This window comes from Chiloscyllium plagiosum, unplaced genomic scaffold, assembly GCF_037043375.1.
Source record: "Chiloscyllium plagiosum isolate Xiang-an unplaced genomic scaffold, Cpla_swu_hap1 HiC_scaffold_15, whole genome shotgun sequence".
Taxonomy (NCBI): Eukaryota; Metazoa; Chordata; class Chondrichthyes; order Orectolobiformes; family Hemiscylliidae; genus Chiloscyllium; species Chiloscyllium plagiosum.
Window position 1 is genome coordinate 69855524 of NW_028270153.1, and position 25409 is coordinate 69880932.

At 44.7% G+C, this 25409-nt stretch overlaps 2 protein-coding genes across 2 annotated transcripts in view; both read right to left on the bottom strand.

Annotated features, from left to right (window-relative positions):
- Window positions 1-2184, bottom strand: part of LOC148147681 (uncharacterized) — a 41296-nt gene extending 39112 nt beyond the window's left edge. Inside the window, exon 1 of the mRNA XM_087994624.1 lies at window positions 2092-2184. Coding sequence (XP_087850750.1) covers window positions 2092-2184 — 93 coding nt within the window. The remainder of the gene's footprint in view (window positions 1-2091) is intronic.
- A 19-nt stretch (window positions 2185-2203) lies between these two features.
- LOC122540784 (protein spire homolog 2-like) overlaps window positions 2204-25409 on the bottom strand; it is a 39215-nt gene continuing 16009 nt past the window's right edge. The window contains exons 3-11 of the mRNA XM_087994625.1: window positions 22667-22825; window positions 18608-18730; window positions 14350-14415; window positions 11328-11486; window positions 9277-9435; window positions 8584-8698; window positions 6007-6101; window positions 3364-3445; window positions 2204-2376 (exon numbers count right to left, since the gene is read on the bottom strand). Coding sequence (XP_087850751.1) covers window positions 2204-2376; window positions 3364-3445; window positions 6007-6101; window positions 8584-8698; window positions 9277-9435; window positions 11328-11486; window positions 14350-14415; window positions 18608-18730; window positions 22667-22825 — 1131 coding nt within the window. The remainder of the gene's footprint in view (window positions 2377-3363; window positions 3446-6006; window positions 6102-8583; window positions 8699-9276; window positions 9436-11327; window positions 11487-14349; window positions 14416-18607; window positions 18731-22666; window positions 22826-25409) is intronic.

Sequence of the window (25409 nt, forward strand, 5' to 3'; positions counted from 1 at the left end):
CTGGTCTATAATTACTAGGGTTGTCTCTACTCCCCTTCTTGAACAAGGGAGCAATGTTTACTATCCTCCAAACTTCTGGCACTATATTGTCACTGTCTACAGGAATAAATATCAAAGCTAAAGGCTCAGCAATCTCCTCACTGGTTTCCCAGAGAATCCTGGGATAAATCCCACCTAGCCCAGGGGATTTGCCTATTTTCACATTTTCCAGAATTGCTAATGCCTCCTCCTTGCAGAGGTCAATCCCATTTAGTCTAACCACCTTTATCTCAGTATTCTCCTCACCAACATAATCTTTTTCCCAGTGAGAGTACCGTCAAAAAGTTTATTTAGCGCTTCCCCTATCTCATCTGACTCCACACAAAACTTCCCACTACTATGCTTGATTAGCCCTAGTCATTCTTTTATTCCTGACACACCTATAGAAAGCCTTAGGGTTTTTCTTGATCCTATCTGCCAACGACTTCTCATGTCCCCTTGTGGCTCTTAAGGTCCTTCCTGGCTAACTTTTAACACGCAAGCACCTCAACCGAGCCTTTCATCTCATCTAATGTAAGCCTCCTTCTTCCTCTTGACAAGAGATTCAACTTCTCTAGTAAACCACAGCTCCCTCGCTCGACCACTTCCTCCCAGCCTATCAGGTACATACTTATCAAGGAGGCACAGTAACTGTTCCTCAAATAAGCTCTACATTTCAATCATGCCCATCCGCTGCAGTTTCCTTCCTCATCCTATGCATCCCAAATCTTGCCTAATTGCCTTTCCCCCCCAGTAATAACTTTTGCCCTGCAGTATGTACCTATCCTTTCCAGCACTAAAGTAAACATAACAGAATTGTGGTCACTGTCAAAGTGATCACCTCCCTCCAAATCTAACACCTGGCCAGGTTCATTGCTCAGTACCAAATACAAACATGGTCTTGACCCTTTTTGGCTCGTCTACATACTGCATCAGGAAACCATCCTGCCCACATTGGACAAAAACCTGACCCATCTAAATTAGTGGCTCATGGATCTAGGGGTATGGTTATTGCTTTGGGAATTCTACACTGAAGATATGGGAGAGGCCCTGGGTTCAAATACAAGACGAACCCTTATTTCTTGGGGTGGTATAGTGGCTCAGCAGTTAGCACAGCTGCCTCAGTGCCAGGGACCTGGGTTCAATTCCCACCTCGGGCAACTGTGCCAAGTTTGCATATTCTCCCCGTGTCGGCATGTTTTTCCTCCAGATGCTCTGGTTTCCTCCCACAATCAATCAAAAACATGTGCAGGTCAGGTGAATTGGCCATACTAGATTGTCCATAACAATGTGCATTAGTCAGGGGTAAATATAGAGAAGGGGAATGTGTATGGATGCATTACTCTTTAAAGGGAGAGTATGGACTTTTGGAGCCGAAGGGCCTGTTTCCATACTGTTGCAAGTGGGCATCAGAGCCACCCCGCATTTGCCACGGGATTATGCCTACATCGGTAAAACTATAGGAATTCATTTTGTGTTTTAAACGGCAGCCGCAGCTTAAACCCACAGAACTCAGCAGCTGCCGGTCCGCCCACGTGACCGGGAGATGGGAGCCAGAGGACAGATCAAATCCACACTAGGCCAGACACTAACCATGACTCATAGAACGAAACTCCGGAGCTAATTAATATGGAAACCCATCTCCTAATCAAATCAAGAGACTGACTGAAACACACCCATATTCATCAATACAGAACCATCCTGACACAAAGGACAGGCATCCACCAGACAGGTACGGACAGACCAATACACACCAGCACCCCAAGGGAACAAAGGGGGGTGCTAGCCCCCAGCCCTCACAGAGAGAGACAAGCAGATAGTACCCGGACCCGTTTACATAATCCAATTAGCACCCTATTGTGTGTACACTGCAACTCTCCTGGGACAGCAGGAAACCCACCATTTGCAGCTACTCCAGTGATGATGGGGAACTATCATCCCATTCATACTCAAAATCCTCACATCCTGACAAAGAAAGGTATATAATGTGTAGCAGCGCGCGGGAACAGCAGAACAGCCGAGATTCGGACCTCGGTTGGTCTCCGCCGGTGTTACTGTATCAATAAACGTTACCGATTGTTGGCCGCCCCGAGTTGTGCAGGGCGCAGCCCGCGACCCCAATGGGGTGTGGCGGCACGGCGGCAGGGACGTGGCCCCCACCGCCATCAGAACGACCTTGATACAACTACACCACGAGCCAGACCACGCGGGCCACGACGGAATGCTTGCTAGGCTCCAGACCGACTGGTGGTGGCCCGGCCTCGGCCGCAACTTGGCCAAACACTGCCGCCGATGCGTTGTCTGCGCCCAGCACAACCCGGGGCGGCCCCTCCGCATTCCCCTGGCGCCCAAGGGGCCCTGGGAGAACCTCCAGGTTGATTTCACAGGCCCCCTACCCTCCAGCCGTGGCAAGTAGTATTGCCTGGTGATTAGATTAGATTACTCAGTGTGGAAACAGGCCCTTCGGCCCAACAAGTCCACACCGCCCCGCCGAAGTGCAACCCACCCATACCCCTACATTTACCCCTTACCTAACACTACGGGCAATTTAGCATGGCCAATTCACCTGACCTGCACATCTTTGGACTGTGGGAGGAAACCGGAGCACCCGGAGGAAACCCACGCAGACACGGGGAGAACGTGCAAACTCCACACAGTCAGTCGCCTGAGTCGGGAATTGAACCCGGATCTCTGGCGCTGCGAGGCAGCAGTGCTAACCACTGTGCCGCCCACTAATGATCGTTGACCATTTCACACGCTGGGTAGAAGCCTTCCCTACACGGGACTGTACATCCGCCACCGTGGCCAGAGTGCTGGCCTTCGACATCTTCCTGCGCTGGGGGGTCCCCCTCCAGATTGACTCGGACCAGGGCACGCACTTCACCAGACACGCAATGAAACTGGCCTGCCGCCTCCTAGGCATCAGACAGTGCTTTCACGTCCCGTTCCATCCCCAGGGCTCCGGGATGGTTGGGCGCATGAACCGGACCCTCAAAGCGGCGATCGCCGAAACAGGGCAGGGCTGGGTGGACGTTCTGCCCTGCATACTGGTGCGCTTAAGGGCCACGCCAGGCCACGCCAGGCCACTCCACTGGCCTCACTCCCTTCGAGCTCATGACAGGGAGGGCCATGCGAGAACGTCATGATTGGGGGAGGTGGGGGGGGGGGGAAAGACATGGCCCCCCGAGGGACAGGATGATGCGCTATATCAGGCAGCTGGACGCTCCGGCCCAGAATCCTATAGGTTGGTGCATTCACGTAGCATCTTTTCAAATCTCTTCAACAGGGATTGGGCGTGCCTTCTCCCCCAGACCCTGTCAACACAAAACTGAAGCTTACTCCTACTTGGTCTCCTGTAGGCGGTCTCTGACAATGGCACTTCCTGCCCATTCGCATTGCACGTCTGCTCCGAGGCCAAGAGATCTGCCTGGAAACAGACAAAACCAAAATCAACATTGAGAAAACTAACCACAAAATCTGGTCTGCCAAGAGAAACTAAAAGAGGAAGAAAATTCAGTTTGTCCTAAGTATACGCAAAACAAAAATAGCTGGAGGGTAACTATTTAGAGCTGCACCAAGATGTCAACGTTATTGTGAAAGACTGTTGCTCGACTATGAATAACAATTTTTCCCTACCTGCACTGTCAATGTTTTCAGGTGGTTTCAGGAAATTGGCTTCAAAATGGGGGGGGAAAAAAAAGTCAGCCACACTACTGCACCAGAGTTAGTATCAGCTTTCCCCTTTCGGATACGCGAGTCAGCAGTGGCCTCCTCTACTCTGGAGATGTGGAGTTAACCACAAACCGAGACAGAAGCAGACATGGCTGGAGAAACTCAGCAAGTCTGGCAGCAGCTGTGGAGAGAAAACAGTTAACTTTTTGAATCCATTCTTCAGAACAGTGAAGGGCCACTGGACCCAAAACATGAACTGTTTTCTCTCCACAGATGTTGCCAGACCTGCTGAGTTTCTCCAGCCATTTGTTTTTGTTTCAGATTAGCAGCATCTGCTGTTCTTTGGTTTATTTTTCACATGTAAATCAGTATGTACTATGAAAAATGCATTGAATAAAAGTCAATAGCAAATGCCCGATGCTGATATAGTTATCCTGGTGGTGTGCGCGACTTCAGTGGATCAGACTGCTGTTTATGACCTTTCATGGGTGTGATCCAGCATGGGATTTTGGATGTCTATATGGCACAATAGAGACTGCTTTTGCCAAGAGTACACTCAAACCTTATCCTCAGGAAAAAAAAGTAACTCTTCCTCTCTACAATTCCTATAAACTCAATTTACATTCAAATACAGAAAATACTGATCTCATTTTCTGTGAGCCAGACAGAGGGCAATCGGAGGGCAATTGTTCATGGGGATCCTGTGGAATCCCATCGCTGAAGGAATTGCTTGGGAATTGAAGATTCTGCTGGGAAATCCCTCTACACAGAGCCTCCAAAAGTTATTTAAAATCAGAGAATTCAGAGGGTTCTGCTGTAGTTAGGGACTTAGTTACTTAGGAAAAATTAGACAATTAAATCAGTCTTCAAACTCCTGAGTAGCTATTAAAAAAGTGACCCCCAATTTACACCACACCCTCAACTACAACCATCACCTACCTACTCCCAACTCCTCATCCAATGCCCCTGCTCCCCCAGGACCCAATCTTCATTAAAAACCTCTCGACCAACCGGGAATAATTTACCTGCTACCCCACCCACCTAGTGTCCTTTCTTGAACCTTCTAGATTTACTGGTTGACAGGAGTTGTCAGAGTGGCTGGCTGTCACACTGAGCCTCTAAACATCAAAACAACTGACAGCAAAAGGGCCACAATTTGCTTTTCCCCCCACGTTGCTCTGTATGGAGAGGGACCTGTCAGAATGAAAAAAAAAAACAGGCCTGCATTTCTGAAGGAGCCCTGATGGAAATGTGAGCTCTTTCATTCTATATAAAAAAAGCAATGCAGCGTCGATCTGCCTGTGATTGGTCCTCCTCAGCTTAGTCGGTCCAGATTATAGTCTCACATGGTCCTCCTACTCTATTCTTCCTACAGTCCTATGTAACTGTGGATATCAGAACAGCATCAGGTATATCAGGAACATACTTATTCCCCATCGAACTGCAATAAATTGGTTTCTTCCAGACTGAAGATATCCTCCCTCCGCCAGATCAAAACTCAAGTGGAATTGCAGAACTTCTGTTTGCTTTTCACTATTTTCAAACTTAAACACGTGTTCGATCATAGTCACATAAAATTGATTTCAACTGGAACAAAGGCAAACACACAAGCATCACCAGTTTCAAGTCTCAGTGTCTCACTGGTTCTGTCCACTCCCAGGTCCCCTAAACTCTAGGCTGCTTCTTTGATTTACATTCCTATCAATGTAAAATAGAATCTTAAATACAGACACTGACTATTGTATCTGCCAATAGCACATGATTTTGGATCCAACCTTCAGTCAATATTATTTCAGTTCTGGCGTCAGCAATTGTAGTGCTATCATTGCATTTTACTTGCATATCAAGCTGTGCAAAGTATTTCAGGATATCTATTTAAAACAGCACAATTCACTCACTGAAATAATTGCAACATACATGTCCATGTCTTCCTTCCGGATGTGCAATTCAATCTTTTTCTGAAGAATAAAGCCTAAGGTATAATACTTCCTAATTCTTGGTTCTGTGTATATCCTTTCTTAATATTGTTGAATCCTTGTTCTCACCCACTGGTCAGTGTGGAATCTTAACTTCTGTTCAAGAAATTGGTTCAATTACAATGCACTGTGGTCTAAATGCTGACCCATTAGGTGAAGTGAGCAGAATGACAGTCATTGGTTATGTACAATTGCTCAGTCATCTCACCAAGTGACAACCAAGTTCAACCATCAATTCTTCAATTCAAGCATTTGCAGTGAATGTGTACATGAAAGCCCCAAGCACAAAGCAACAACCCGACACGGTGGTTGATCCCAGAACTACATTTCGAGATCATACCTTAGCCTCCAAATATGCAAATTCTGGTGTTCTCTCTCGGTGCTTGCTTTGGGGTTTCTCACATGCTGATATCCCAGCCTGCACTAAGCCTTCTGCTGAGGAAAGGGGACATGTTAGAAGTTTCAAACAAAAAAAAAGTGTTGTATTTAACACATACTCTAACCATTTCATCCAACCGATCACCAGAAATCCAGTTTGTTCACATGCTTTGGGAGGTCTGGTTTGGCAACAGTTGGTGCGCAGTCAGCCGATGTCAAGAACCATCCATAAAGGTCATGAAAACATGAAGCTGGCATAACTTGTATAGTTCAATACCAGCCAAACCACGATTCCAGTATTTCCTAAGCCATTACCAGTGCTCAAGTTTCAAGTGTTGCCTCATTTAATTGCTTGTACTTTATGCTGGAAGTTGTGCAAGGAAACAAATTTTATTAAAATTAAAATTTAATAATGTTTTACAAGTAGTCTATTAGATCTGATGTAAGGTAGTCAGCAGTTGTTTGAGGTGAGGATGGTGAGCCACTTTAATTGCGAAGTTCCACCATATTACAGGTGCACCCTAAATGCTTTGCTTTTAGGAAGGGAATGTCAAGATTTTCACCCAGCAACAGTGACAGGACATCCATATCATTCCAACTCAGGATAAAGTGTGGCTTGGAGAGAGACAGTCATGTGTTTATTTTCTCATGGGAAATAGTCTGTTGTTGTGCAGTTTTATGTCCATGGATGCTTGGGTTCAAGAGTCAGATTGGCGAGGAAAAGACAAGGTCAACAAGTGTCCAGAAATGAGGTTTCTTTAAAATAGTGCGGATTGTATAAATACTCCGGCACAGTCTAAGCTATACTAGACTCTAATCTCTATTTGAGAGTATTGAAATAATTCTCGATGGCTGCTTCTACAAGTCTCTTGCACAGCTTCTCTAACTCCATCCACTCTATACTATTTATGCCCAATAGGGAACATCATGATATAATCGCAAGGTTCCTTCAGGGGTTCTGAGGAAGTGAGGACTACAGATGCTAGAAAGTCAGAATCCAAAAGCATGATGCTGGAGAAAAGCATGTCAGGCAGCATCTGAGGAATATTAGTCCTTCATCAGGAATGACCCTCAACTATGGCAGCAGGTGCTGCCAGGTTTGGAAGATACTGTTGAAAGGATTTTAACAAGCTGCAGTTTGTCTTGTGTATGGCACAGTACTGAATGTCAATAGCACAGGGTGAACGGTGATAGTGATGAATGGGGAGTGTCCAAGCAGCTTGGATTGTGAGAATGGAGCTTCCCTTATCCAGGCAAACGGGAAGTATTCCATCACATTCTTGATGGAATACTTCCCGTTTGGCTGGTCCTGTTACATTGGTCAATGGTAATTTCCAGGATATTCAGGGTTTTCTTTGGTGGGGGGGTGTGGGGGGGGGGGGGGGGGGGGGTGTGTGTTTGGGGTGGAGAGAAACGTGGTGAGGTGGGGTGTGCGTCTTCAGCCCTGAATGCTGAACGTCAAGGGGAGGTGGTAACATTCTCTTCAGTTGGAGATTGTTACATGCCACTTACCAGCTCAACACTTATTAGATATGGACACAACACATTATTTGAACCTCCTCAAATAGTATTAGTTAGAATTGACCTTTAATCCATAACACTCCAGCACAAACCAAGAGTTTGGGCATTATGCTGTAATAAGTTTTGGAACAACCATCTCTTGACTGTGTGCTCTACTGAAACAGGGTCAAGGTGTACTGTGGAGAACCATTTCCAAAGCTTTGAAATCGGTGGGCTTATCAAAGCTTTAGTCAGCATTCAGTCCATCACGAGGAAATAGAAACCTCTGATTAAGTCTGACTACAAGGTGATTAAAACCATTAGTATTAAAAAGTTTCAGTTTGCTAGCAAACATTTCATATGGACCGAAGTAGATATAATGGTTGATTAAAATCCTAAAGAACCAGAGATGATGTAAATCAAACTAAAACAGAAATTGTTAGCATAGCTCAGCAGGCCTGGCAGCACCGGTGAAAAAAACTCAGGAGTTAATGTTTCGGCTCCAGTGACCCTTCCTCAGACCTGAAACGTTAACTCCTGATTTTCCCCTCACAGATGCTGCCAGACCTGCTGAGCTTTTCCAGCAACTTCTATTTTTGTATCCTGGTCAATTGTTTGAGAAGACCTAACCTGAAGCAAGGCTAACCATGGCTAATTTCTTTTGCTTGCAGGCTTCATTTCAAGTCGCAAATCCACTACCCAAGCATATCCCTTCAAAAGCTCTTGATGCTATGAAACAAACAGCAGCAAAAGTCTTCACAAAATGTTAGCAAAACCCTGGAGGTCTGGCAGCATTGGCAGGGAGAGAAACAGAGTTAATATGGAGTCTGATGTGACTTTCTAAAAAAGTTGTAGCACAACTCAAAATCATTGACTGTTTCTCTCTCCATAGATGCTGCTAGATCTGCAGCATTGTGTTTGCTTTAGATTTCCAGCATCCACAGTATTTCTTTTATTCAGTTTTAACCAGAAGATTTACAAGGAGTGTTGCAATAGACAAGAGTTTCAGACCCATGCACTCATGCTTAGTACAACTTACCTGGCTCTGAAGATACTGGTTGCAGCTTTTTAACAGCTGACTCTATCTCCCTCATCAGCATCGCATGCAGAGATGGGGTGGAAACTGGCAAGTCTCTAAGTTTTCTCTCAGCTGCCTAAATTTAGAAGCAATGAGGGAGACAAAGAGCAGCAATTTGAATATGCAATCAGGCAGACTTTCAGTGCACACAGCTGGACTCCGGTTACCTCAATACATTTCCCATTGATTCTGAGCAATTGGAGTTTTACTCCATCTTCCATTTGGGAAAGGTTTTGGTGTACACTTTTGCAACTGTTTCACAGAAAGTGCTATTACTTGCAAGGAAAGTCTAGGCAAGTCAATGTCTGTAACATTAAAACTAAGATACATTTCAAATTGACTCAAAACAAACTACAGCATATTGAAGCCTAATGGTCAATAGCTGAAACTTCAATATGCAAACACAAGACAAGGAATTGCCCAGGTATGCAGGTGTTGCATTTCCAAGCTGGCCGATACCACTATGCAGTTCAAATGCTACCCAAATGGGGTGGGGGCACAGAAGGATTACTTCCTCTACACAACTCTTCTGCAAATTTGGATCATTACACAGCAACAGATCAAAATCCACCTCCTTGTCAAATACTAGAGGCTGACAATTGAGGTCAGGACCCGTTTTGTGGTTAGAGCAGAATGCAGCCAAACCATCCTTACAGGTTTCAGCAAGGACCTCAAGAGACTGAAATCCACAGAGACATCAGCTGCAGTTCTGGGTTCGTTGTTGTTGACCTGAAAATGAGAACAGGCAAAGTTGACTTTAGGAGAGTCTTGATTCTTGCAGCCAGATATTTTAAAAAGGCCTATTTCACTCTTCTGAAACAAAAATACAGTTTTTATTAAAAGCACAAAGAATATTTAGTCAACACTAAACTGAAACGGTATAACATTTCTGAATGCTACAAGAGAGGTCAGATGTGGAAATAATGTTCGGAGCATTTTAGAGACAACATTGTCCAAAGTCTAATTTCTCCCAGGCTACTTACAAACCTGGCAAATACATTGGATGGGGATGAAAATCCTATTGTCCAACTGGAGCAGTACTAGCAATGAGTACGGAGTCAAAAAGAAGGAACTGGAGGCATTTTTATTTAGAGTTGCTACTACACACCATTTTTACCATCACAAAAATCACCTTTGTAACTCAAGTACAGGAACAGTTTACAAGCATAGGCTCACACAGGCAATGCAAAAACAAAAAAAAAAAAAAAGAGAGGGGGAAGATAGAGACAGGAGAGGAATGATCAGCTTAAAGCAATTTTAAAAATCTACAGCCAGACCCACCAATCCATCCATTTAAATTAATGTTCAGGCAAAAACAGAAACTGCTCTTAAAATTCCATTCATGGATGATAATGGCTGCACATGTATCAGATAAATGCCCATTAAAAAGCTGACCTATAAATTTGAAGTGGAAAATGCAGTAGAGTGTACATGGATGACTATCCCAATTGATGAAGCATAAAGGAAAAGGGTTGCCCAATTGAATACCTTCCGCAATTATAACTTTTTTTAAAAAAAAATCAGTTGCACGTGAACATAAGTTAAGTGACCTGTTCCCAATCCAGACCACAAGATACCACTGTATCTTGGCAAAGACCACCTCAACCTGGTCCAAGTGACCCTTCATTACCTCTTGCCAAAAACCATAGTCCTGTGTCTGAATTCCCAGAGATCAGGGCGATGCTGAAGAACTATAATACTGAACATTTCCTGTCTGACTGCATCGGTCAGTTTGACGCTCTTAGGAAATGAGCTGAGTGATAGCAAACAAAGTAAGGATAATAGACAGTTACTGTGGTGATTCCTGCTGTTTCATGAGGATCTCTGGTCAACTGCTAAAACACTTGGAGATTTGGTTCGTGACAATGATAGGTCACATTGCAAACACATTCTTATTGTGCTGCTATGTTCTATTTTCTAATTAACCTGTTCAGAGGTGTTATGACTCCCCTCTGAAGCAGATGGGACTTGAACCTAGGCCTCCAGCCTCAGAGGTAGGGACACTACCACTAGACCACAACAATCCCTTCTGTGATGTTACAGCTCAATGGGCTATGGCCAAATCCTGCTTGTATTTTATTGTACATCAGTGACTGGAGTGGAGACATTTTGAAACTGCTAACATCCTGTTACAGTAGCCAAGCCATTTGATCATAAATAAATTCAAGAATCTAGACCAACTCATTAGCTCCTTCTCAAAGGCAACTAGGGATGGGCAATAAATACTGGCCAGCCAGCCAGTGACACCCATGACCCATAAGGGAATTAAGAATGTAGACATTTATATATTAAAATTCAGATAAATCTTGCACTTTGCCTGATGAATGCAGACTTAGGAAACAATGGGTATAGATGATTGCTGGAAGCAGAAAACATTGAAATAATATTAGCCAGTTTGTATAGATAACAAATGTCAATGTTACTCAACTGGATAACATCCCTTATATCACAAGAGGCCATACTATAACTAATAGACTGCCTAGGAAAACCAAAGTTGCAGAAAAATGGTAGTGAGGAAAATTTGACAAATGACATGCGCTGATTTTCAATGAATTGAATTTGATCTGAACATATCTAACCCCCATTTGCTAGTCAGACAATCATTTTCAGCACTAGTAATGCAAATGGTTATTTTCCATTGAGTATCATAAAAAGCTGGATCATTATTTTCGACAATTCTCTTGCACCCTTAGTGAAAAGCTCACCTTGTGGAGGATATATCGCTTGTACTTAATGTCATCCAGCATTTCATCAAATGGAGACAGTTGGAACTTTATTGGAAGAGGATTGTAACGCCGCTCACAGATATTCCTTAACCTCACACCACTTCGCACTTCCTTCATCAACTGGAACCAAATGCGATTCTAGAGGTAAAAGGAAAGCAGTGCACACTACAGATTCCATTAGGAGCACACACAAAAAACTCAAACTTCACTGCATGGGTTAATGTGTAATACAATGCAAGCATAAATATTAGAACAACAGGAGTCAGAGAAATGAGCAAAGGTATTAATCCAGACTTATGCTCTAGTTATCTGATGTAAAGTATTTTGGTATTAAATCTGTTTAATTTACAGTCTCACCCTAACCTTGGAGGATCTAGGGTGTAGGTTTGCTCACTGAGCTGTAGGTTGATATCCAGATGTTTCATTACCTGGCTAGGTAACATCATCAGTGGCGACCTCCAAGTGAAGAGAAGCTGTTGTCTCCTGCTTTCTATTTATATCTTTCTCCTGGATGGGGTTCCTGGGGTTTGTGGTGATGTCATTTCCTGTTCATTTTCTGAGGGGTTGATAGATGGCATCTAGATCTATGTGTTTATGGCGCTGTGGTTGGAGTGCCAGGCCTCTAGGAATTCTCTGGCATGTCTTTGCTTAGCCTGTGGGAGAAAGTGAGGTCTGCAGATGCTGGAGATCAAAGTTGAAACTTTATTGCTGGAACAGCACAGCAGGTCAGGCAGCATCCAGGGAACAGGAGATTCGACGTTTCGGGCACAGGCCCTTCTTCAGGAATGAGCAGAGAGTGTTCAGCAGGAGAAGATAAAAGGTAGGGAGGAGGGACTTGGAGGAGGGGAGTTGGAAATGTGATAGGTGGAAAGAGGTCAAGGTGAGGGTGATAGGTCGGAGTAGGGTGGAGGCGGAGAGGTCAAGAAGAAGACTGCAGGTCAGGAAGGCGGTGCCGGGCTGGAAGGATCCGGCTGAGACAAGGTGGGGGGAGGGGGGATGAAGAAACTGGTGAAGTCCAAGTTCATCCCCTGCGGTTGGAGGGTTCCCAGTCGGAAGATAAGACGCTCCTCCTCCGACCGTCGGGTTGTTGTGGTTTGGCGGTGGATGAGTCCAATGACCTGCATATCCTCGGTGGAGTGGGAGGGGGAGTTGAAATGCTGTGCCACAGGTTGGTTGGGTTGGTTCGTCCGGGTGGCCCAGAGGTGCTCCCTGAATCGCTCCGCAAGTAGGCGGCCTGTCTCCCCAATATAGAGGAGGCCACACCGGCTGCAGCGGATGCAGTAGATCTACTGCATCCGCTGCAGCCGGTGTGGCCTCCTCTATATTGGGGAGACAGGCCGCCTACTTGCGGAGCGATTCAGGGAGCACCTCTGGGCCACCCGGACGAACCAACCCAACCAACCTGTGGCACAGCATTTCAACTCCCCCTCCCACTCCACCGAGGATATGCAGGTCATTGGACTCATCCACCGCCAAACCACAACAACCCGACGGTCGGAGGAGGAGCGTCTTATCTTCCGACTGGGAACCCTCCAACCGCAGGGGATGAACTTGGACTTCACCAGTTTCTTCATCCCCCCTCCCCCCACCTTGTCTCAGCCGGATCCTTCCAGCCCGGCACCGCCTTCCTGACCTGCAGTCTTCTTCTTGACCTCTCCGCCTCCACCCTACTCCGACCTATCACCCTCACCTTGACCTCTTTCCACCTATCACATTTCCAACTCCCCTCCTCCAAGTCCCTCCTCCCTACCTTTTATCTTCTCCTGCTGAACACTCTCTGCTCATTCCTGAAGAAGGGCCTGTGCCCGAAACGTCGAATCTCCTGTTCCCTGGATGCTGCCTGACCTGCTGTGCTGTTCCAGCAATAAAGTTTCAACTTTGCTTAGCCTGTCCCAGGATAGATGTGTTGTCCCAGTCAAAATGGTGGGTTTTTTCCCTCCATGTGTAGGGCTACGAGGGAGAGGGGGTCGTGTCTTTTTGTGGTTAGCTGGTGTTCGTGTATCCTGGTGGCTAACTTTCTTCCTGTTTGTCCTATGTAGTGTTTGTGGCAGTCCTTGCATGGAATTTTGTAGCTTGGAGGATCTATCACTTGTACTTTCAGTTACAATGTCATTGCAACAGCACATCTATTGTACAGTTTAAGGTTTTGTTATTGTAATTGATCCAAATCTTAATTTAAAGCAAACATGCTTGAAATTAATGAAAACTCAGATTTTGTGGAGCCTTTAATCAGTAGGTTCTGTACAAAAACACTACGTGATCAGATTTAATATTCACATATAGCAATGCTGCTGTACATTTGGAGTGAAGGGTTTTGAAAACAAGTGCACCAAGACTTCTTTGACAAGATATGTGTATGGGAGCAACAAGAGAGGTATTCATTCTTGGCCTGATGTTCAACTGGACGAAGAAAAAGGAAACTATAATGTGCAGAATGGGGAAGAAAGAGGGGACCCTAGCTCAGACATCAAGATTAATTCAGTCAGATTGAGAGCCAGTAGAAAGCAGCCATTAGGTAAAAGGAATGAGCCAAGCAATTTTTTCCAATCTGTTTTTAAAACTAAAAAAGACACAGACACCTGTGCTGATATTCTCAAACTTCTGCAATTCACAAACTTGGAGGAAAATCTCAACAACTGTTCAGTGCTTTGTGAAATGACCAGCGAGGATTTTATTTTTTTTTTTTTTTGAGTTCAGGTACATGTGATTGTAGGGTGTGCAGAGAAATTCCTGTTCCTCAAGTACACAATGCAATGTTTAAATTTTAGTGTAGTTAGGATCAAAGGTTAGCATCTGCGGCAGTGCAGCACTCCCTCAAATACAACACTGAAGATGTAACCAGTTTTATACCCCAACTATAAAATCTGACTGAGGTATTGGTGCTGCTGTGACAAACTGACCAGGGAAAACTAACATCCTGATAGGCTACAAGGAGAAGTTAACAAAATATTGAATCTGGAGGGAAGAGAGTTGTTGTTGGTGTACAAATGTAAAATCTTACCCAGTCAACAATCTCAGAGCTTGTATCTTTTGATGGTTCACGATCCAACAGCTTTTCCAGAGCCTGCTAGAATTAATGCATAAAGTGACAAATCTTCACTGGATTTGCCAATTAGCCTAACGCCACAATCACATTAAACATTCATGAAAGCTGAATAAGGTGTACAGGAATGATTAACATTTACAAAATCAAAGCTGGAAGTTGGAAAAGAAGGTCACTAAACAGAAACAATTCTGTACATCACGAGGAGAATGAAAGTTTTCCCAACATAGATGAACAATCACTAGGGAAGTTCAATGTTGATTTGTGTAATAAATCAAAGATTTTATAGCAATTTAGAATAAAATAGCATATGCATACACAGATGTTAAAAATGCAAAATACTTAGCGAGTGTCCAAGCCCAAAGCCAGCAGAAGAGAAGTGTGATGCAATGGTAATATCACTGAACAAGTGCAATTTATATGGATCCCACCAAGGCACATTGTAGAATTGAACCTATCGAATTTATCAGTCCAGATGTGAACAAGGATCTCGCAGCACCAGAGACCCGGGTTCAATTCCCAACTCAGGCGACTGACTGTGTGGAGTTTGCATGTTCTCCCCGTGTCTGCGTGGGTTTCCTCCGGGTGCTCCGGTTTCCTCCCACAGTCCAAAGATGTGCAGGTCAGGTGAATTGGCCATGCTAAATTGCCCGTAGTGTTAGGTATAGGGGTAAATGTAGGGGTATGGGTGGGTTGCGCTTCGGCGGGTCGGTGTGGACTTGTTGGGCCGAAGGGCCTGTTTCCATACTGTAATGTAATCTAAAAAAGGATATACCACCCAATTTCAGATTTCATAAATGCCCTCATCTTACTGGGGAATATAACCGATCCACCAGTACGAGAGTTTGATCAGTCAATATTTACAATCTTTAAAGTGAAAGTTTGGATACTTGGTTTAAGACTCTTGATGATGCTGGTCATTTTTATTCAAATTAAATATGAACAGAAATTGTTTTTAGGAGTTACAGGACGGTAGAAGGGCTGAGTGCTGCACTAAGTCAGGAGTCATGGACAGGTCACGTCTGCAGGAAGGATCACCAACTGCAAAAACCAGAGCCCTGGGGTTTGAAACCTGAGCAGCAGTTTGTGTATCTGTGAGGCAGAGGATTAGTGATAGCACAAATAGGGGTGCGGTCACACCTCCGATTAGAAAGCAGACAGGGAGAGGAGGAATGGGTGAAAACCAGGCAGGTAGTGTAGGAGCCCACTGTGGCGTCCTCACTAATCAGTATTCAGTTTTGGAAACTGGTGAGGTGATGATTCCAAGGCATGGATCAATGATTGGCTAACAGACAGAAATCAGTAGGAATAAGTGGGTCATTCTCACGTTGATGGGCTGTGACTAAGGGGACACGACAAGGGCAAGTGCACAGACCCCAGGTGCTCAAAGCTAAGGCACCGTAACTGAAGACAGCGTTCACAGATGACGACCAAAAGGCACAAAATGGAGGAACTTTAATATGATCTCATCACCATGGCAGAAATATGGCTGCATGGAGACCAGGAATGTTTGGGAAGGACAGTTCCAGCCACTGCACTATATGAAAGACGCGATTGCACTGGAGAGGAGATTCACCAGGATGTCACCTGCAGGAGATGGACAAGATCCTCTGAGTATTTTTCCTGTGTTTATCATGGAGAAAGAAATGAAGATTTGGAGAAGTTAGTAGTGATATCTTGGGGACAGTCCATATCACAGGAGAGGTGGTGTTGGACGTATTAGAATAGATCCTACTTTATATATCCCCTGACCTGACCAGATATATCCAAGAACACTGCAAGAGGCTAGAGAACAAAGGGAGGGGGCAGTGGCTGATATTTTTGCATCACCGTTAGCCATGGGTGAGGTCCCAAAAAGCTGAATATAATTGTGCCCTTATTCAGGCCTGCAAAGAAAATCCTGGGAATATAGGTCAGTAAGCCCAACATCTGTTGTAGATAGGTTCCTTAAGATTGAGATACACAATATACATGCATTTGGAAAGACAGGGTTTGATCAGGAGTAGTTGGCATGGCTTTGTGCATGGAGATCATGCCTCACAAATTTGTTCAAGTTCTTTGAAGTGACCAGGAAGGCTGACTAGGGCAGGGCAGTGGTCGTAATCTATATGGATTTCAGTAAGGCCTTTGATAAGGTTCCACAGCAGGCTGCTCTGGAAGGTTAGACTAGTGGAGTGCCTCAGGGATCAGTGCTGGGCTCATTACTGTTTGATCCCATTGTTGACTGTTGTCTATGATTAATGATTTGGATGAGAATGTACAGGGAGAAAGTGAGGACTGCAGATGCTGGAGATCAGAGCTGAAAAATGTGTTGCTGGAAAAGCGCAAGTCAGGCAGCATCAAACAAGCAGGAGAATCGACATTTCGGGCATAAGCCCTTATTCAGGAATCCCTGAAGGGCTTATGCCCGAAGCATCGATGCTCCTGCTCCTTTGATGCTGCCTGACCTGTTGTGCTTTTCCAGCAACACATTTTTCAGATGAGAATGTACAAGGCATGATTAGTAAGTTTGCTGATGACACTAAATAGGAGTTATCGTGGACAGTGAGGAAGATTAACAGAAATTGCAGCAGGACCTTAATCAGCTGAGGGATTGGGCTGAGAAGTGACAAATGGAGTTTAATATCGACAAGTGTGAGGTCTTGCATTTTAGAAAGTCAAATCAAGATAGGGGTTTCACAGTGAATGGTTGGGCCTTAAGGAGTGTTGTGGAACAGAGGGATCTTGGAGTTCAGGTGCACAGTTCTCTGAAAATGGAGTCCCAGGTGGACAGGATAGTGAAGGAGGCTATTGGCACATTGGCCTTTGTCAGTCAGGGCACTAAGTATAGAATTTGGGAAGATATGTTGCAGTTGGTACAGGACATCGGTGAGGCTGCACTTGGAGCACTCTGTTCAGTTTTGCTCACCTTGTTATGGGAAGGAGGTTATTAAACTGGAAAAAAGTGCAGAAGAAATTTACAAGGATGTTGCCTGGACTCAATGGCCTGAGTCATAGCAAGAGGTTGGACAAACTAGGACTTCTTTCTTTAGAGCGTAGGAGACAGAGGTGGGGGAAGGCACTCTTAGAGACGTACAGGATCACGAAAGGCATGGAGAGGGTGAATGGACTCAGTCTTTCTCCCAGGGTTGGAAAATCAAGGACTAGAGGGCATCAGTTTAAGGTTGGAGGTGGGAGGAGGGGGGAAATGAGGGGAAGGGGTGGACAATAAAAGGGATACCAAGGAACAACTTTTTTTTTAAAAAAAGGGTGGTAGCATATGGAATGAGCTGCCAGCAGAAATGGTGGGGGGCTGGAGTGGGTGGGATGGTGAATCTCAGAGGGGCACAAAGTTATGAGCAGAAGGTACAGTTTGAATAGAAAGCAACTGTACTCCTTTAGGCAAAGAGTCAATAACAAGGAAGCATAATTTTAAGGTGAAAGGCAGGAGTCTGATGGGAGGAAAAAATCCTTCTTTATTCAGTGTGAGATGGGGGCCTGGAATGCACTGCCTGGGAAGGTAGTTGAGGCAGAAAGCCTCAACTTGTAAAAAATACTTGGATAAGCACTTGAAATGTCACAATATTCAAGGCTTTGGGCCTAGTGTGAGAAAGTGGGGCTCATGTAGATAGCAGTGTATCAAGGTGGTATTGACTTGATGGGCCCTCTTTCACACTGTATGAATCCATGATTACAAGGAAAAGGAGATGGATTGCACTGACAAAGAGTAATACCAGTACATTCTTAAAATGAGGCTCAGATACAGCAGTGTGTACTACCTACAAGCTGCACTGCAGAAATTCTCCAAAAATCCTCAGACAGCATCTTCTAAACACATGACCATTCCCATCTAGAAGGACAAGGGCAGCAGATACATAGACCACTTCCACCTGCAAGTCCCCTCCAACCCACTCACCATCCTGACTTGGAAACATTGTCTTTTCTTTCCTGTTGCTGGATCAAAATCCTGGAATTCCCTTGAAGGCACAGAGTGCAGCAATTCAGGGTGGCAGTTCACCACCACCACCTCAAGAGCAGCAAATGCTGGCCAGGCTAGTGACAACCCCCACGTCCCAAGAATGCCTCACTTCCTCTCCCCTTCAAGTAGACTTTTAGCTAACCCTGCTAACCCCTTTTCTAGTTCATTGTCTGAATGTACACTGTTGGAAAGCCTCTCAGGCGATCCATCAGGGTTATACACAAAAGGATAAATTTGTTTTGAAAGTTGACTTCCCACCTTCGCACTTCTGATACAGTCCAAGTAGCTCTGTAATTTCACAGTCTCATCAAATAGAGCCTTACACACAGCTCGATATTCAGCTGCAGCCATCAAAGGATCCTGGAGCTGGCTTTCACAGAGCTGAAATCAGAGCAAGGCAAGATTCACTTTCAGCAGTAATGGTTATTTTTTTTTACTTCAAAGCACTATTACACACAACTGAGCAACGTTTCCACCAAAACCACTGATTTCCATTCTTTTTCACTATCACCAGTATAACCAAACATTTATAAGCAAAGTGTGAAGACTTATCAGTTTTAGTTCACAACCTTCTTCAGAGCAGCAGTGTGGACTCAATGGGCTGAATGGCCTGCTTCCATAATGTAGGGATTCTATGAAACCAACCACACACTAATGCTTTGACAAAAGGTGTGGGCTTTTGGTCTTGGGTGGGAATGGTCTGTGTGAACATGGTGAAGACACAAACGTGCTCCATCCCATCCTGAGGTCAAGGATTGTAAAACCCATTGTAAAACCCATTGTAAATCACACGTGGTGACCAGGAATCCCATGCTGGAATGAAGTCACTTCCTTCCCTCTCAACTGCAAAAATCATCACAAATATGAAGAGCCATCCTGAGTCAGGAACACCAGTCTCCAGTCAGGGCCATCGCTTGGTGTCCTGTTTGATCATGACTGATGGTGACTCACTTGATCCTGACAGGAAAAATGAGTCTTTCCCAGTGTCATGTTAGAGGCCTCCCTCTTCTTCCTAGGTCCACTTCCAGCACCTCAACAATTTCCATACCAGTTCGGACTCCATCACAAGGGCTCACTTAGTGCTTTGTGGCTCTTGCAGTAATGGTGAACGGTCAATTAGCTGTTGCTGCCTGGACTCCTCCATCTTGGAGATTGGGGACAAAGGTGAAACCACAACTTTTACCTGTCTGGACTTAGTTTGGAGCTCAGTCAGACATTCACTGGTGACTCGCTGCTGGATTTTAGTTGGAATGCCAAGGGGAAGTTGGGACCAAAGGCTAGTTTTGACATGCACTATGAACACGGTGCAGCCAGACCCCTCTGTTGTCAGACAGGGGGGTTTCCCTCTGGTGATTAGTCTTCCGACCAAGGGTGGCAGTATTCACATGACCTTTACCTAAACCTGTAACAGATCTGGAATTGAAATGGTGTTTGTTCAGTGGCTGTAGTAGGTCTCAGTTACAGCCACTGAACAGACCATTTCAATTCTGGATGTTTCACTGTCAACTGAGGAGTTCATTGTCTGGAAACACCACAAACACTTCATGGAGCAGAATCTCTGAACCTCTGGGAAATAGCCCACCCAAAAGCCAGCAGGTCAAGTTTCATCCTGGAGTTTTTCTCCATATTCTTCATGGAGCCTCTGACTGGAATATGCAATATTCACTCTTCTCTGTCCACAAACCTGTGACAGGGCCAAAGAGCCTGGTGTTGCTTTTCAGTACAAAAGGGAGACAGAAATCGGAGGAACTAGGGCACTGATTGATGGTTAGATTCCCTACAGTATGGAAACAGGCCCTTTGGCCCAACAAGTCCACACTGACCCTCCGAAGAGCAACCCACTCGGACACATTTCCCTACCCTATATTTACCCTTGACTAGTGTTAGGTGCATTATGGGAAATTCAGCATGGCCAATTCACCTGGCCAGCATATCTTTGCATTGTGGGAGGAAACCAGAGCACTGGGAAGAAATCTGTGCAGACATTGGGAAAATGTGCAAACTCCACACAGACAGACAGTCGCCCAAGATGGGGATCAAACCCAGGTCCCTGGCGCTGTGAGGTGGCAGTGCTAGCCACTGAGCCACCATGCTGCCCTGATGGGCCGAGCTTCTGCCTGAGGTGGAGGAGAAGGCTCCACATGCTGGATCCGTGAAGTACCAGAACACTCGGATCCTTTTCCAACTGCTCCTGCTGCATTCTCAGATTTCCTCAGCAAACAGCGTACAGCCTCCACAGTAACCTACCAGAGCAAGGAACTCACGCAATTCCCACCCAGACTGAGGCCACTCAGACATACATCATGGAAACAGACCCTTCAGTCCTACTCTCCACGCCGACCAGACATCCCAATCTGACAGAGTCCCATTTCCCAGCATTTGGCCCATACCCATCCTATTCACATATCCATACAGGAGCCTTTTAAAATGTTGTCATTGTATCAGCCACCATCACTTTCTCTGCCATGTTGTTCCATACACGTACCACCCTCTGCCTGAAAAAGGTTACCCCTCAGGTCCCTTCTAAATCTTTCCCCGCTCACCTTAAACCTATGCTCTCTAGTTTTGGACTCCATCCTCAGCAAAAGACTCGGGCTACTTGCCATATCCATACACCTTATCATTTTATGAACCTCGATAAGGTCACCCCTCAGCCTCCAACACTCCAGGGAAAAGAACCCCAGCCTATCCTTATAACTCAAGGACCCCAAACCTGACAATCCTTGTCAATCTTTTCTGAACCCTTTCACGTTTTATAACATCCTTCCTATAGAAGGGCGAACAGAATTGTACACAACATTCTGAAAGTGGCCATGTGCAGGTCAGGGGAACTGGCCGTGCTAAATTGCCCATAGTATTCGGTGCATTAATCAGGGGTAAATGTAGAATAATAAGGAAGGGGAATACATTGGAGGGTCAGTGTGGACTGGTTGGACCAAAGGGCCTGTTTCCACACTGTAGGGATGACTCTGAACCTATGTGTGATGTGTACACTACTGCAATGAGGAGGGTGAGCATGTCACCTCAGGAGCAGAATAGTGAGCAGAGAGAGGTTTCTATTGTGACCAGTTGTCGATGCCATCTTGGTTTTCTGGGCAGCTGAACAGTGTGGGTGTGTATGACCCAGAAACCTTTGGACTGCAGGAGGGGGAAGTGCAAGTCTCCCTCACTCCGCAATAAAAATACCCAGATCAAGCCAGTTATTTTCTCACACTAGTTTAAGCTGTTGTTGCCTTTAACCAGTAACTAAAAGACTTTATAATTAGTTCAGAATCACCCAATGCCTATTGTGAATTAGTAAAAAGAACCTGGAGGAAGGAGATTGAAAAACAGCAAGTTCTGGAAAGCCAACAGGCCAACTCAATGAACCCTGGGGAGTCCGAGATGGTTTAGCATGGAAACAGACCTTTCAATCCAACCTGTGCATGCCAACCAGATATCCTAAATTAATCTAATCACACTTGCCAGCATTTGGCCCAACTCAGTCTAAACTCTTGCTATTCATACACCCATCTAAATGCCTTTTAAATGTTGTAATTGTACCAGCCTCCACCACTTCCTCTGGCAGCTCATTCCATACATGCACTACCCTCTGAAAAGGTTGTCCCTTAGGTCCCTTTCAAATCTTTCCCCTCTCACCTTGAACCTAATCCTTCTAGCTTGGACTCGTACCCTGGGAAAAATATATTTGCTATTCACCCTATCCATGACCCATTTATGGAAGTAGGGACTATGATCTAAAGTTGTTGAACTCAGGGCTGTCCCTTGAGCTTTCAATGGAACGCTGCAAAAGGTTGAGTTGAGTTCAGAGATTTCAGAGCATGAAATCTTACTATTCACACCTCCTCTAGCCACATCTTTCAGATCTTTACTTTTCCTGACATCAACCGTTTTGGTCTTGCATCATAAAACCTGTTGTCATTCAGTCTCTCCTGCAGTCCAACTTATCACAGACCTTCCCCCTTCTGTTCTTCTCTCTCCCTTCCGACTGTTACATTTCTAACTTCTTCCAAGTTCTGTTGAGAAGTCAAAAACCTGAGCTACTCACTATTTCTCATCCATTATATGCTGCATTTGCTGTAATCTTCCTGATCCTGGCACTACACAGATCTAAGGACTTGACACTTAACAGAAATGGACATCATCCTTTACAAAGAGCAGGAGATTAAATTGGACAAAATCAAAATGCATTGCTGTCATTACATCAATTCCAGATGTTTGGAAGTTTTCCCTTCCTCCAAAGTTTGGCCCAAGTATTTCAGTGAAGGCAATAACTCCACACAGATCCACTACAACACTGTTCATGTAGCAAGTTACCCTAAGTGTAGCCGTGATAGTGCCTGGAGGCTGATTGTCTGTTCTCAACACCATTTGCTTTATCAACTGCTCTAAAGGGAGACTGAGAACACGTTCTTCATCCTCACTCAGGCTCCAATCCAGGGCCTTGTATATCACCACTCCAAGGGAACTGACAACCTGAAACAAAAGCACAGGCTTGGTTTTAAATCCTTAGGCAATTAAACAAGAAGCATCCCAATCAGTTTGGACTATGGAGAAATATTGTAACTTCATAACAAGAATTGAAAGCTGATTGAGACTCAGCACAACCTAAATTAATTAAGTTACATTAATGTTGTTGATTCATAGCTCGTTAAAAGTAGGAAGTGCATTTAATATAACTTAATAAAACATGGAATGAAGTCAAGATTTCTATAACGCTATCACATCAATGTGCAATAAAACAGCCTGTTTGATTTTATAAGAATCAGGCTGTTAGGCATGATCAGTTAATAAAAGTGATTTGAGGAGAAAGTGAGGGCTGCAGATGCTGGAGATCAGAGCTGAAAATGTGTTGCTGGAAAAGCGCAGCAGGTCAGACAGCATCCAGGGAACAGGAGAATCGATGTTTCGGGCATAAGCCCTTCTTCAGGAATGAAAGTGATTTGGTTACCACATTCTTCCCTCATTCACCAGGCTTCGACAGAGCTCTTCCATTCCACTATTACATGGAGGTGCTGGTGTTGGACCTGGTGGGACTTCCAACCTTATCCACCGACATCAGGTTACAGTCCAACAGATTTGAAATCAGAAGCTTTCAGAGTGCTGTCCCTCCCACTCCACCTGACCTACTCTAGTATTAGGCAAGGATAAACCTCAAGTTTTTAAATGAGCCCATTGAACTTGTACCCTATTGGGATTCACAGGCTCAGTGTAAACTATTCAACAGCTGATCAATAATAAAATTGTCCAAGAGCTATTCATGAGTCCAATTTCAATGGTCAACTCTACAGAAAGTTAATTAGCAACGAAGGCCTTCTTGCAAGGTGTTTACAAAGTTTGCACCTACAAAGGGATAAGTGGATATTAAGGTTCACTAGGTCAAAGCTGCTCCTTTAACAAGGTTATGCTGTCCTTGGCTTTTTTGTCCAGGGAGGTTGTAAATGACAGACTCTGAAAAGTCTGGAGGTTGAAGGGTTTTACCGCCAATTTGATAATAGCTAACACATACTGCCTCAGGTTGGAGGCTTTTAAGTCAAGAGAACCTGTACAATGAAAGGGGAGTGGCCAGTTCTCCCAGCTCAGCTTTTAGCAGGAGTGTGGGAAATGCTGCTGTACCTAAAGCAGCAGGTCTGGACTTGTACTGACTGCTCTCCTGTAAGACCCTGTGTTTGATTTTATCTTTTGTGCCAAGAGGTGTTCTGTGGGGATTGTTGCAAGTATTTGGAACAGCATCATTAAGTGGGGGATGATCTGTTGGGTTTTCAGATAGGATAAGTTATTCGGTATTCTGTTCGGTTTGCGTTTCATTCAGTTATCTTGTAAATAGATTCTGTTTTGTTTAAACAGAGTGGTTGGGCCAGCTGCATCCCTCCTGGAATATCCACTCTACACCTGCTTAAAACAACTAGCAATGTTAGGATCCAGGCTACTTCCTTGAAATGATTTGATAGGGTCTGGCCTGGTCCATAACACACTGGTCAGTTTAATGTGATTGCTTCAAATTACAGTTGGACTTTGTTAATTATGGTCAAGGTGAAGTGTGAATTGCTGCTCACATGGAACCATTTCCATTCCTAGTGCTGTGCATTCGAGCTGGAGTTAAACTAGATGCAGTATAAACCTGCCTCCATTGAATATATGGAAAACACATCAAACCTAAAACAGGCATTTTAGAGAATTGTGGAATCTATTGCAATCATTTTAAAATTAAACTTACAAATCAGACTACAGAAATATCATAGATAATCACCTTAATCAGTATTTGGGGTGGGGGGGGGGGGCAAGAAAGAAGAGGAATCTAAAGTCAATCATTAGATAGAATCAGAATCCCTACAGTGTAGCAACAGTCCATTGAGTCCACACTGACCCCCTGAAGAGCATCCCATCTAGACCCCTCCCCCACATTATTCCCATTGTTAATCCACCTAGCCTGCACATCCCTAGACAATATGGGCAATTTTCCCATAGCTAATCCACCTAACCTGTATATCTTTGGAACTGTAGGAATAAACCAGTGCACCCTGAGGAAACCCACACAGGGTACATGGAGAATGTGCAAACTCCACACAGATAGACAGTCACCCACGGCTGGAATCGAATCAGAGTTCCTGACACTGAGGCAGCAGTGCTTCTCATTGAGCTGCAGTACCCAAAGATGAAGAAGTAACAAAGTTGATAACGATATTAAAGCAAGCATTGACCCGGCAGAAAGCATTCAATAAAATGACACAGAAGCAGCTTAAGCTGGAAACACATGGAATCAGGGAGGAACTGCATTCATCCTTATAGGTAGAGCTTAAGCTGGATCATGTTAAAGCCTGAGAAATGATTGGCTAAGCCCAGGTGCACAATACTAGAAAATTACTTCAGGGAAGATGTAAAGATTTAGGAATTACTGGGATATTAACCAGGAATGAGGGACCTCTGCCATGAGGAAAGGTTGAAAAAGTTACAGCTATTCTCCTGACAACAGAAAAGGTGAAAATCTGACCTCAGGTGTTCCATGAGAGACTTAGACAACAGCTCAGAGGACGAGAATATGTGGCAAGTATCTTACTTC